This window comes from Vollenhovia emeryi, unplaced genomic scaffold (genome assembly GCF_000949405.1).
Source record: "Vollenhovia emeryi isolate VEMERY1.0 unplaced genomic scaffold, V.emery_V1.0 DF939175.1, whole genome shotgun sequence".
NCBI lineage: Eukaryota > Metazoa > Arthropoda > Insecta > Hymenoptera > Formicidae > Vollenhovia > Vollenhovia emeryi.
Genome location: NW_011967191.1, coordinates 1,185,869 through 1,200,828, shown reverse-complemented (window position 1 = coordinate 1,200,828; position 14,960 = coordinate 1,185,869). Strand labels below are relative to the sequence as shown.

The 14,960-nt window shown below is 32.5% G+C and overlaps 1 protein-coding gene across 2 annotated transcripts; it reads right to left on the bottom strand.

Annotated features, from left to right (window-relative positions):
* Positions 1-2,216: 2,216 nt before the first annotated feature.
* LOC105563493 (U8-agatoxin-Ao1a-like) lies at positions 2,217-9,705 on the bottom strand. Of its 2 annotated transcripts, none has more exons than XM_012015119.1 (3): positions 9,435-9,705; positions 4,997-5,078; positions 2,217-4,429 (listed from the first exon to the last, which is right to left on the bottom strand). In XM_012015119.1, the coding sequence occupies exons 1-3, from the start codon at positions 9,517-9,519 to the stop codon at positions 4,267-4,269; spliced, it is 330 nt and encodes a 109-aa protein (XP_011870509.1). In that variant the 5' UTR covers positions 9,520-9,705; the 3' UTR covers positions 2,217-4,266. The 2 variants fall into 2 exon arrangements, with proteins under 2 accessions (XP_011870509.1, XP_011870510.1); XM_012015120.1 differs by having other exon boundaries at positions 2,217-4,402; positions 9,435-9,704.
* Between the last annotated feature and the right edge of the window lie 5,255 nt (positions 9,706-14,960).

Here is a 14,960-nt window from a genome sequence, read left to right as displayed (position 1 = left end):
TCACTGACACACATACGAATCATCTCTCATTACTCTCCATTACTGAAATTGTTTATAATTTTGTTGGAGAATCTCACCGTAAAATGTTTTTATTTTGCCATTGTGTGCCAATTAAGACAGAATCAACTTGTTTTACTAATTTAATGAAACAGAACCAATAAGCTAAGAAATGTAAATATATAATAGGGACGATATTGACACGTATAGCCGTACAAATGTTTATTAATTACCCCGTTGTGTGTATGTGTACTGAATGCGTGCCCAAAATGTTATAATTAATAACCTTGACAAAATTAAAACAAGTCAATATGAAGAAAATATTTTATTATTGCATCTACATTTAAACGTGACGTTTAATTTTATGTATATGTATAATTCTTTGAACATCAAATCGCTAAGACCGGTATTCGTATGTCCGTTCTTATTTCAAGATCATTTTAAGTAATGTTTTAAGATGCTTATACGGATCTATGATTGGACAACACATTACGACTATACCTAAAATAATCTTAAACGTAAACACCAACTATCGACCTATCAGAAGAGAAATGTTTTTTTTTAATATTTTCCTATAGAATGACATTTTAGGCCGGAATAGTTCTTCTTATCAATTCAATTTTTTTTAGATTGCTCGTTCTCCAATGTATTTTCAAAGTTTACACTTATTTTCAATCTTTCCAAAACAACTGAAGGACCAATCAGAAAGCGCGGCATAAATGGTAAATTGTTGTAAAAATGTACAGGTCCAGGATACCCGTTGCATTACTACCAAGAGATTATTTACGATATAGAGTTGACTCGGACTGAGAACGTAGGTCATCTAGGTTCCATGAGGTTAACTCATTTAACCTTTTCTCCTCTTCCTCCCGCACGAGATAGAGATCGAGATCGAGATCGATGTGGTCTTAGAAACGTATACTTCAATTAGAAGAACCAAACTGTCGTTCAGTACACCTTATCGATCGTTTGTTCAAATAATATTAAATATGGAAAACTGAACCGTGTGAAACCAAGTGAGAATAACAAGAGATATCCAACATGTTATACTACTCTCTAAAAATCTATCAGTGTATTATCACTGAAAACAGTGAATAATCACTGATTGACTTTTAGAGAGTGATTAATAATAATTAATTATGCAAAGATTTATGATAAATTTTAACTTTAGTTTTGTTGCACTACAATCTGTCAACATTTGACATTTCTCTGACAATTTATATTGGAAACGTAAAGCTGTTATATTCATTATTAATAAAGAAAGAAAGAAATAATGCTATTTATTTCAATAGGTATGGACATTTCGAGTTTCGGAGTTTTATAAATCATTGATAAAATTTACACAAATCCAATTTAACTTTAAAGACGCATCCATTTAACAAAAGCTTCAATCTTCATTTAATTTCACGCAGATTCCATTTCTTAATCGAATTTGAAACTTGAATAATACTGACTCTCGAAAGCGTACGAAACAGCTTGACATTAAATCAACCTTTCCAGAGAAAAAGTTTCCGAATTTTTCAAATCTGTAAAAGACCATTCATATTGTTAAAAATTTGCTTTATGTTGCAAAATATTGGAATAAAATAGAATTAAAATGAGATATCGCCTTCAACAATCTGATTAATTACATCTGTAATTAATCGATAAATTTTATAAGATAATATATTTCTTAGGTAAATTTACATAAATCATAAGTAAGGAGAATTCCAAGCTTAGATATAATTTGTCAGGTGATTCTTTGCCAAAAAGAAAATCGTGTTCCGAGTTAAATCGTACGTCACGATCCAGTTACTTGACCCTACAGGTCTAGCATGACGTTGCCTGCTCGGCAAAGAAGAGGTCATCGTGACTTTGAAGGTTCTCTCAATTGCCTCTCTGCAGGTGCAAAAGACAAAAACTAAAAGCTACATGTTTTGTTCATATTTTACTTACCTGTTTGAAACAAATTTATAACTTTTATTAATAATCAAGGTATAAACAATTTAAAAGTGAACTTTTAAAATCTCAAGAGTTTTAAGACATTAAGGTTTGTAACGGAAAATATTTTATACTTTTATATAATTTGAGGGAAAAGGTGATAATTTTTGTACATTTATCCATCTTGAGATATGGAAAAGTCACTGGCTTTGAAATCAAAATAAATTGCAAATTAAACTATCAACGATATAGGGTTAATGACAAGAAAAGAGAATTACACACATTTCCGCGTATACATATATAATATGATGTATATATATTGTATATTATATTTTCATGATATATCGATAGACGTGTACATCCACCTTCAAATACAATGCATAAACATATAGTATTTCCTTTATAATCATACGTGTAGGTAATACGTTTAAAGTTTAAGATGTGGTGTGGAGAAAATGTAAATTGCAGATTATTCATATCTGCGTACGTACCATCAAGGTACGTTTTATAGATAAATCACCGCCGTTTTAAATACATATACATATATTAATTATAAATCTCTCTTCATCAATCTCTTCATGACTATACAATAATTCCATCCCTTTTAATCACCATATTCGTACTTGGTTGGAACAAGTCTGTCGTTACATTATTAATTATCCTATCGATTATTCGCAATCACCCTCGACAAAATTAAGTTAAGGAAGATCAACGATCTGATTGGCGAAAGTGGCCGGAGAGATATCTCCAATCAGAAGGCAGTAATTCCCATAATTTATCGCGCATTTTTTCATTAACGTTTTCCAATTTTTTCTTCTGCCCAGGGTGATTGTGAAATCCCGAAAACACGAGAATTGATCCTGACTCATTGTCAGTTTCATTTGGGAAAGTCACATTTCTTGTAATAGATATCATCGAGAGTTTTTATATTTTTATTATTAACGCAAATGAAAGTATAGTTAAATTTTTCAAGGTCCGGAAGAGTCGCTGAAAGGAGTAATACGACGCGCGAGAGTCAAAACTAATTTGAAACTTTGGTTAATATAAACGTATTAACTTTCACGTATAATTTTTTTCAGTACTTTGTATTGTTGTCAGATTCAAAATTTTTCAAGTTTTAATTTAAAAAGTGTTGGAATGGAAAATTTTCAAGGAAGATTACCGTCATAAATCAAACGTAATTTTCCTCTCATATCTACATATATTTTAAATACATATTCAAATTTACTTTGAAATATCAAATAAAGAAATTCGTGCTTAAAAGAGGACGTTTATTGTATTTTGCAGATACTTGGTAATTTTATTGAGCACTCTTGAAAATTGATTTTGCTAGCAGCAAGACAAATTGATAAAATTTAAGAAATAATGGTGTATCTTTATTCCTTGCACGTTGTATCCGGAAGATCCGATGAATTGCAGCTGAAGAAACGATCGATTAGTGTGAGTCAAGGTCCTTTGAATGCAAGATGCATTCGCCATAGTGGGTTCGCCATTTCTGACTCCAATACGACGACAACCTTCACCGCTGAAGTTGAAACGGTGGAAAATTCAAGGAGGGGTGTTTAGGAATATTGTGTCAACAAGTATAAAGAAAATATATTTCAAATAAAGAAATTCATATAATACCAAATGAAAAAATACTCTATTCCAAAAATGTCGTGACTGTGCGCGTGTATGCACGTGTAGACGTAAATTTTGACAAGGATCTCGATAAAGATCGATTGCACTAAAGTTGACCATTACGAATTAATTATATTTTTCGCATTACCTACGTTTTAACCAGAGTTACGATCTAGAAAGAGACGGGGGATCTTTAAGCATACCGATTAGTCAGCAGTTGATCCCGAGCATCGAATATCGCGAGAGAGGTAGTCATGAAAAATTGTATTGAGAGACTAGGGATTTGTAGATACCGTGGAAGAATGTAAATTGTTTCTAAGCGTAACATTTTGCAAGCTATTGCCAATCACGATATCGCAAGCTTTGCAAGAATCAAGCTCGTGTGTATCTCTCTATTTAAAAAATTTTAGAAATACAAAACAAGATATCAAAGCGTATTATCGAGGCCTATGTTTTAATGAAGAATGCAAATCGCAATACTTGAAGAAATGTTAAAATTATTCCCACGAGACAGCTGTCTCGAGCGGGTTAAACGGGAGGAACGTCCAAATATGCTCGAGGGAAATACCGTCGGAATAATCTTTCAGGGAAGTGGATGATTCAGGAAGATAGAGGGAAGGGGGGAGGAGAGGAAAGGATAGTAAAAGGAAAAGGAAGAATAAAAAATGCAAGAAACAAACGCATGAGTATAAGAAGATTTAGGGTATAGGAAGAGAAGGAGGATATCGTTTAGCCCCATTTTTGAAAGAGACCCATCCGTTGACACTGGCAATTAGAACCCCAGAGATTGCAGCGGCAACTAGAGCTGTAGCAGCAGTCCTTCCGTCGATGGTAACAATCGCCGCCGCGCCTTATGCAAGCCCGCCTAAACAAGTTTATCGACGAGGTACGTCTACTCGAGATTAGGGAAATCAAGAGAATGTTTTTTCACAACATTGAAACATCAAGGCGAAAGGGAGGGGCTAAAAGATCGCAATATCAATTTGATATGTCTCGCGCATTCATGCACACACACACACACACACACATACGCATTACATGAATGCCAGAAAAATAACTGTTTCTTAGAATTGCAAAAATGCAAGATTCTTTCAAACCTTTCTTTTTCAATCTTTTCAATTTTTGACACGCGCGCGTATGCGTGCACATATGTATAATATAATGTATATGCACATGTAATATAAAGTAAATAATAATAGGATGCTACACGTACACACGCAAATGCACACGCATTCATACATATGTATATCACTAATAACTTTTAACAACGTGTAATTAGAAAAGAAATATTATCTATTAATATTTTCAGAGTCCGGAAAATATATACAATTTTTGCAATCAGTCAGAAAGAATAGAATATGGAAAAAGGCAAAAGACATTCTAGGGACCTCGGGAAAGATGTCGAGAGAGGAAAATCGTAGGAAAATAAAATCGGAATTAACAAGATAATCTTACTCACTTTTGTGCCACTCGTATCAGATTCTCTAAAGCATTGTCTGTATAATCCGAGGAATCGCCACCTTGAAGATCATCTACATCTTCTGCAAACACAAAATGATTTATCTTAATAGAATTTATTAGTTTAAATTTGTGGACAACATTATTATCAAAGTTATCTTCGTGAGCAAACAGTAAGACTGATGTTACGTATCGATAATTATATACGAGCACAGTTCAAGGATTACGATGTACAATCTGAGGACTTAAAGGGTACATCTCATTGGGGAGATGAGACAAAAGTAATACTAAAAGAACATTCTATATGTATATATATACATATATCGTTCTATATATTTTATGAAACAACAACGGAGATATTACAAACTCGATCTTGATACATTTCTTCGACTCGATACGCGACTACTAGAGAGAATAAGTATTTCTATCTTTTGACAAAAATAAATTTTATCAAACAGAATATACATGCAAGTATAAGAAATATAACAAGGCTACTTGTATGAATCGAAATAAGCAGAAAGTATTAAATTGTACACAGCTATCTTACATTCAGAAATTCAGAAAAAATTTACGCTAAATTTATTCACAAACTTAGACATTCAGTAGCAGATATATTGAAAATTATGTAATCGAGAAAAGATGCAATTTTTTATATGCTTTACACATAGCCCACATACTTTTAATAAAGCTCACAAAATTTCATAAAAATGTTTAACTACTTGTAAAACGTACATCACTAATAAAGTTATATTTTATAATTTTCATCGTTCCGTTTTCATTATCGCACATCTTTGTTTTCGCTATGATGCAACCTTGCATAGAGGAAAATTTAAGTAGTCCATTAAGATTATTACGGCAAATCTCATTATGTGTTTCTCAACTCTTACACAAGGAAATCCTTCCTGTTGCGTAAAGGTAAAAGGGCACGTTACGTTGAAGCAAATGGAATGAAATACGGTTCCTTTTCTCACTGAAAAATGTATTGTATCTCTGTTGTTAGCAGATTAAATTGACATAATACATCTATATTATAATTATCATAAATATCATAAATAGCACTACACATTTTATTCACTAAAAATAAATTCAGAAATTATATAGATAAGTAATGAACAACAGGAAAGATTAAAAGTAAAAAGAAATTTAAAAAAAACTATTTTGAATAATTAAATCGCCAGCGATTAAATAACAATTAACAATTGTACAATACAATAAAGGATTTTTCCTGTAGCCAGTTGTGTCGGATTACTCACCTAATTGTAATGGAATTATTAAATTATACACATTCTTTTTATTCGGTTATATTCTTAACTCGCACAATTTCTGCGCGATAATAGAAAAAGATTGCGAAAAATATTGTGGAAAAAAAATTAATTATAAATTTATTACAAGATAATTTGGATGAGAGTGTTTCTATACCAAATAGTATATCTACTGGAAATGAATTAGCGACGATCCATTATTTTCCTTCTTTTCTCTCTTGTCAACTACGGTCGCTCCAAGGTTTAAGATACTAATCTATTGTAAGACACACTCCCCTTACTCGATTTTCTTTTTCCCTCTTCTCAACACTATTTTATTTCACAATTTATATGAATGCTCTGGAAAAACCTACGTCTCAATATTTCTGCAACGTACCATGTTAGAAAATCGTTAAAAAGCAATCTTCATTATCTATAACCATTTTTAATTTATTTTAATTTTAAAATTTGTTAACATTTAGGAATTATGGAAACTTTTGAATACATGGAATTAGATTTAGGAGAAATAATATAACAATTAATCTTGTAATTTATAAACTTGTAATTAATTTTTATAATAAAATTTTGAAATATATTTTATATATATCAAATGTTATATATGTATATAAAATTTAATTACATATTTAATTATAAATTATAACGCACCCTTTCCTAATAATTTTCTACATTGTTTTTCATATACGTCTTCCTCATATCACTAGCTGCTATCAGAGAATTATTAGAAGACGCATATGGGTTAACAAGATGATAAAATATGACTGTGATAATAGAATAAATTCCATTTTATTGTTCGTAAAGTAAGATTGTATCTTTGTAATCCACCAAAAGAAATGTATTTTACCTCGTGTTTGCCATACGGAGCGCGGTAATCCAGTTATCACACACCGTTAAAGCATCACGTATTGTAAATTTCAATACATAAATAATTTATTAAAATAAACATGTAGTTGACTTAACGTATAAAGTAACGAAAGTATTGTATAACGTAACAATTAGGAGGTATCGAGAAATCGATCAACATGCTATTGCAACGTCTTCAAAGGAAGCCCCGATAATCAATCAAACGCGGATGCAATTAAATCTCCCTGAAACCACTGTCCCACCAGAAACTGATTACGGTTTCATTGGTATTGGCAGTTATACGGTCACCAAGATTTTCCCATGTTTCAAACGATTCATTTTGCTGATTGCAATTATCGTGAGAAATGGTGTCATCATAAAAATACTTCTTTCTTAGTTGAAAGAATAAAAGTGTTGAATATAAAATCTATAATCATCACGAGACATTTTCGAAGCACTGCACTATTAGACCAATTCTTTTTAAATAAGTATCATAAATTTCTATTTATATCCATTCTTGCATTTACAAATTCACTTTTTTAAAATTCACCTTTAAAATAAATTTCCTAATGACTAAATGAAATAATATCGATATCGAATCAAACCATTTGGTTAAGTTTGACAACTTTAACGCGCGCCAATTTATTCAATCGGTCACCGTCCGACTATATATAAACCTGCTCCACTTGCACGATCTGCACGATCCGATTGACTTGACGTGGTACGAATTAGGCAAATTCTCAAGTCAAACTCTTTTCTTAAAATATTTCCATTTGTTTTATTTTTAACAATTTTACAGGCATATTTGTGTAAACCGCATTTACATGCACGCTATCTAAATTTAATATTAATATAATGTTAACTATTATCTGTAATAAACTCAAGATTCTTAGCAAACTACACGATCGAAAAAAGCGAGTATTATGTATCGATGTATTACAAGTTTCAACGAGTTTTGATATATTGTAACACTGGCGAGCAAAGTAATGTGCTATTACAGTTTGCAAGTTTTAATACTCGCAGGGTCTCTTGGATTAATTCCGAAACGTTAAACAAATTAAAATATCAATTAAAAAGTTTACAATATTGAAACACCTCCTAAGAAGTTTGAATATTTTTAAAAAACTATCCATAACTCCCTCTCTCTCTCTCTCTCACTGTTGGATTTCAAAAGACTCAATTTAAAAAAAAAGACTCAAACGAGGTAAACCCTATCAACTATATTCAACGAGATTTTCCTACAATCGCAGTTCTAGCAAAACAGAGGTTTGTTTCAATAAAACTTTCTGGATGAGATATATTTTAATGAAAAACTTTTTTGCGCACACACAACATTACTATTATAATTTTCGTGTCAAAACTTATATTTAAAAATAATTGGCATGCAGATGTATTTTCAAATATTTCATGGTTACTTTTGTAAATAAGAAGATTAATGTGTAACGTAACGATACATAACGATACGTGATACAAATTCCTATGTCAGGTCAATTACAGACATCACTTTTTATACATATACTTGTAAATTATGTAAAAAGTATATAATAAAATATAAAAATATATTTACGTTATTTTAACAAGCAAAGCGTATAAAAGTTTGTTTAGCCTCAATATTTATTCTCGACAGTTGTACGATATTATTTTTATTGCGCGTCCACGGTAGACAATGGCAACGATATTTAAAAAAATAAAAAAGGTTTTCTATTGAAAACATATATCGCACAAAAAAAACTAATGCCATGCTTAGCCCGAAGTTCAAAAAATACTAAAGGTCGTAAAAATACTGAAAAAATAATTCTTTTACAATCACAAAGATATTCTATCATAAACTTTCTGTGAGCTGCTTACGTCAATGTTGACGCAAACAGAAAACAAATTCAGTTAAAACAATTGTCCGATGGTTTAATCGTAGTAATATATTTCGTCTTACTTTCTTTACGCGAGTACGCGATGCAAATACCAATGGCGTTTTCTAAATGAAGATTTGTTAACCATTGTAATTACAGTCATGTACATAGTGCTCCTTTTAAATCTCCTATTATAGTCATACATCATACATGAAATGCGTAAAAAATCAGTGTGTCTGCATCATAAATCTATAATTTTTTTAGTGACTCTCGCGCACGTGGATATTAAATAATTCGAATCTATATACCAGTGACAGTGAACCAGATAAGTTGAAACGAATCCAAAACTATTGTAAAAATATCTGATAGTCTAAAATTTTTGAATTTTTCCAAACGTTTTCCAAATATTTTCCTAGTTGTTGCGTTATATTTGAAAGAGCTTCCAGTTTTCCATTAACGCGCAAAAAAGGATCGGACTATGACTACTCACCACCGTCATCAAAGTAGGGATTGGCAAAGCTTCTATCGGCCAGGACGACCAACAGAAGAGACAACCATAGCAACCAAGACCTCATGTCTCACGATCTGCGTCCGCTCGGCTCACAGTTCGCTTCGCGTTCACGAAAATCCGGTAGGGATAAAAGTCGCAAAGTCGGTGCCGCAGCTTCCGCTCGTCCTTCGCTCGGGAAGGAATCTCACCCTTGGCTCACCACCGAGTACTGGGGTGCGAGTGAGGGTTCCACCGCGATCATGGCGCTTATATAGATGCGGGAGGCGTGGCGATGCGCCCCCACGAGGATATGTAGAAGTGGAGCTTGGGCTTCTGGATCGGACGCCAACTTCTCTACCACGCGCGCTCTTTTATTGTGTGTTGCAAAAACATCCCTTTCAAACGGACAGAGAAACAAGGTCGTTTTCGGTCACTTTCAGTCGTTTGCTCGCACTTTCGACGAATATTCTTAGATAGGCGCAACTGGTTGAAGCAACTAGTAGATAGACTCTCTTTTCTTCTCTTTTCTTCTCCTTTCTTCTCCTTTCTTCTCCTTTCTTCTCCTCCCGCCTGCCCCCCCCCCTCTCTCTCTCTCTCTCTCTCTCTCTCTCTCCCTCACTTTCTGTATTGTATCCTTTGTTTTATTTCCGACTTTCGAATTTTTAGAAATATTCGACATTTGCCTCTGTAAATGGGAATCCATATGTTAGAGAAATATCACACACATGAGAGGAAACACCAATTTTTTAACACAAGGAGGGGTAAACGAATAAGTATAAAACTAAATATCACGATAAAAGCGAAGAAATGCTAAACACTCTGTTGTGCCTCGAGAGTCAGTCAGGGCACGGGGTATGTCTGGAATCGTTTGCCAGGTTCGCACCAAACACTCCAAGTCGACGAGTCAACAACCGTATTATAGAAAATATTTCTTTATTCAAGAATTAATTGCCAATAGATATATATATATATATATATATATATATATATATATAAACGTTATTCTCACGTACACTTGTGGTCCTTAAGTTAGACTGATCCGCCTTCCCTTCTTTTCATTTCTCTTTATAGCTTTCAGTTTCGGTCCCGTTGCCGGGCCGCTTATTGCTTAGCAATTGTTTCGATAGCAACTGCCTATGCAGCCACCTTCGGTGGTTTTGCCCTTTGCTCCGGATACTCGACTTTCTTCGCACGCGGCAAGTGCTATCCAATAACTTGCCGCTTGCGATTTCGCTGTCTGACGCGCGGTTTTCGCGCTCATAACAACTCATTATATTATTATGAATTATTTTAATTTATGATCTACATTGTGTGTGTGTGTGTGTGTTATATTCTATGCCCAGTAGTATAAATACAAATTATACAGATTATACCGTATTATTCAATTTTCTTTCTGCTTTTCTACGAGAAATCCAAAAAGAAAAAACCGCTATCTTAATTAAATTATGTTTATATTTAAATTTTATACTATCTCATATTTCTGTCTTCTTTTTATAAAGAGATTTTCATCAAAATAATTAAGAATTATGGAGTGTTATTGTTATTAATAAATTAACAGCATAATCTTTGATATTAAAAGAAAGTAACATTTGTTTTCTGTAAGTAATATAAAATTAAATAATATAAATTTATTTCTCGTAACAAACTTTTCTATTACAATCTACTTTGCTGATATTATTTCAATATTCAGAAACATAGACTTTGTGATTGTTCACGTCGAGGATGGTCGCTTCGATTCTAGTGATAAGAAATCAGAAATAGATCAACAAACGTGTCTTCCTATACGACTAAAGGATAATTAACTTAAGCTGTTAGTCCTCGATACACAATTTTATAAACCGTCGTAATTTGTCCATTTATTAAATTTGTCAACAAATATGAATTTAATAAAAACTTATGAGATATAATCCTGTTCTTGAGTTTCCGACAGAGATAATTGTGAAAATCAATGAACATTCGCAACTCAAATTAAATCTATTATATCCATTTCATCAAATTATATCTATTTAATTATATCTAATTATATCTACTTAAAACTAAGAATTATACATGGTGTAAAAGAATTGTGTATCTTTCTCCGCTTCTCATTCCATGGAGATATTTTAAAAAGACACAACACTTTTTGCAGCTTTTAACTGCGGCTTGAATATCTTCTGAATAATTCCAAAATTAAAATTTTACTAGTGTATATATATGTATATGTTGTAAGAGAAGTTGCTATTGTTACATGTAAATGAGGTAATTTCATTCTCCAACCCAGGAAGGATGCAAAGTAACTAAATGATTTCTCGTTAGTGGGGTTCAAGGGCGACATCATGGTCGTGACGTCATATAAAATATTCGACATTATTCGACTAGAATGCGCAATTTACTTTATTCATGCGAAGCAGTTTTGAGTAAACGTCGGCTGCAGCTGTAAAGGACAAGGCTCGCTGCGACAAACTCGAAAGCTACGATACGTAGTGACAGCGTCGTAAAAGCCTGAACGACACAAAACTTGATGCTCTACGTAATACATGATGGTTGAAAGCATGATAAACGACACTGAGATTCGAGCTTGTATTACGAGTTCTTACGAAGAAAAAAAGAACATTTTGATGACGTGGAAATGCCAAAGTTGTACACAGTATTATATATTTGCCTAAAAAATTAAACGTTTAATTTTTGGAAATATACGTTTACATTTTAATAAATAAGCATGCAGACTATCGAACGTACAGCTTTAGCTTGTATTTTCTTTCATGAAAGTTTCACTCGTACTTAAAAATGTTTCTAATTTTCACCCTATCTTTACGTTTTTTTCAAGGTTAAAAGAATACGATACACTTCTCTTTTGCACACATGCAATATCGATGCAATTTGAAAACTTGCTGTCGAATATTTGTCTTCGTTATTAAGTTCCTGAATTGTATTGAGAAAATTCGCGACGTTGCGCAGTTGCAAAGTTGTCATTTAAATCAGGCACGGAAAATACATGAACATAATGAAGTAGTAGCTTTCAACAATATCCATTATTCAGAACCTGACTTTGATCACGTAGCCATAAATGCCTTTGCGCTAACTGGGAACTTGCCACGTTTACTTAAGGACAATTCAGCTTACTACAAGTGTTGAGAAGCCATAAGAGAACACGCCTTAAAGTTTACATGTGCACATATTCTTCTCTCTAATATTAGAAATAACATTCTCAACATTATTCGTAACATTAAAACAAATTTAGCTAAAGTCATTCATATCGTTAACGCGTCTCCCTCTTTTTAAAATGTATTTTACTGAAATTACTAAATATTATGAAGTACCAAGTACATTTGTTAATCTGTTTGGTACTTAATAAATATATTAAAATTAAATTGTAGCTTAATTGTCGTAATTAATGAAAGTTTTGCGTATTTGTTTAATGAATGTGCAATACATTACAATAAATTCTTCAAAAGAATAAACGATATAGAAATATATAAATTTTTAACTGTAATGTAGACATTAATATGGATTACATATTTGTTCCGATTTTCTGAAATATATCGCATGGAAGTCGCACACATTGCTTCGTGTCATCTCATCTCATTTAATGAGAACTCGACTAGTAACGAAGACAAACTTCGGTACATGAAAAAGCAAGTCGAAGGTAGGTAATTTACGGACGAACAGGGTGGCTGTTCTCTTTTGAGGAAGGAGGGTTGTCGTCGCAGTGAGTGAGTATGGAACAGCCGAAGGTAATGCCGACATGGAAGCTGCAAATTGCCGGCGGTGGGCAGCTCTGGCTGAAAAAGGGGAGACCTTCAATGGAACGATTGCGCTTACGAGAGTGTGATAGATTCCGTTATCGCATACGGATTATCGAATAAATTACATTTATCTCCCGTATATTTTTTCCTTTTTCTTTTCCGTAACGTCGCTGTAGTCGTGATTGTATTACGAAGCCACCATCAATTCCCCTTTTATACATTCCTACTACTAAATCAAAGTTGCTTTATATAACAAACAATATATTTTGTTTTGCAACGAGAAATAGTTCAATCTTCTACATCGGGATTCTTACGATTTACATTCGCGTTGCGTCTAAATAATTATGTACTTATATTTAGTTATACGATCGTTTATAAAGAACAACGGACATACAAAATACCTGGATATATTTCTATATAAAGATTTACTTAATTTTATCAGCAATCGTTGAATACTATAGGTACCAATATCAAAATCATAATTATATATAGATAAAAATTCTGGTATTAAAAATTAAAGCAATACACCATGCATTTTCTCTTCAAGAAATATCGTAAAATTATTAAGCGGTACTTTATACCTTCTTTCCCCTCTATTAAATCTTTTAATAATATTTTTAATAGCGCAGAAGGAATAAAAACTATAGAGGAAAATTCGGAAACTTGCTAAAATTATTAAATAAATTAAGTAAAATAGGACAATGTAAAAGAGAAGTAACATTTTATTAGTTTTTTATTTCGTAATGATATTGAGATTTTTTACTTCTCTTAAATAAGATTGATCGAATACGAGAGATATTCGACGCTGATTTAAGGATAATGAGAGCAGTATGAAAAAAAAACAGAATATCACGGCGAATAAGATAAGTACACCACCTCCCTACAGAATTTCCGATAATGACGTGGACACGTCATTCCTATCTTCGAAAAAGACCTGTTCATTTCTCTCTGCGAAAACGAGCATAGGGGAGCAGTGAAAGAGGCACATTCGTAGGAATCAAGGCGGTATAAGCAAGAAATCTGACGTTGTATCCTAATTGGCGTTTATAGTACACGAGGGTACCATACATCAGCTAATATTATACGTCACCCATATAATGAGTTATCGGACACCTCGGAGACTGCGAAGATTTCGTTACAGAGACTATTAAAATGGTTCTAAATCTTATGTTACAAGAAGTTTAGTATACGTACTTGTATCACGGTCTGTTGTCTCGGTACAACAAATTCAGTATACATCATAAGCTATTGTTGAGAAAGTTAACATTGACGTGTATTAATTGTGTTGATGAATTTATATCGCTAAACTTATATCGAATCTCATATGAAACAAAACCAATTGAGAATACAGTGAGCTTAATCAATGTATATTTTGACAGAGCCAACGAATTTTTAATAATGATCCCTCAAACTTGTTCCAAACCTTGGTTTGGAATTTTTTTTAAAAGAGAATGTATATTATAAATCTTATAAAAATACTTATTAAAGCTGTAGTATAAGATGAATGATGCGCATAAATGGGCACTCTTAAATATTTCTTAAATACAGATCGTAAATTGTCGGATTCGAATGTATCTCACGATATCTGTTTAATAAAATCTTGGATTTTGAAACTGAATAAAATCTGAAAAATCAACAAGGCATTGAAATATTATTAGCAACGAGATCAAATTTAGCCAAATATTTTAATTTTCCTTTCATTTACATCATAAGCAAGATTACAATTACACAATAGATGACAATTTACAAGATATCAGAGATAGAAATTAATTTTTGTTATGAGCAAAATTATATACATGTT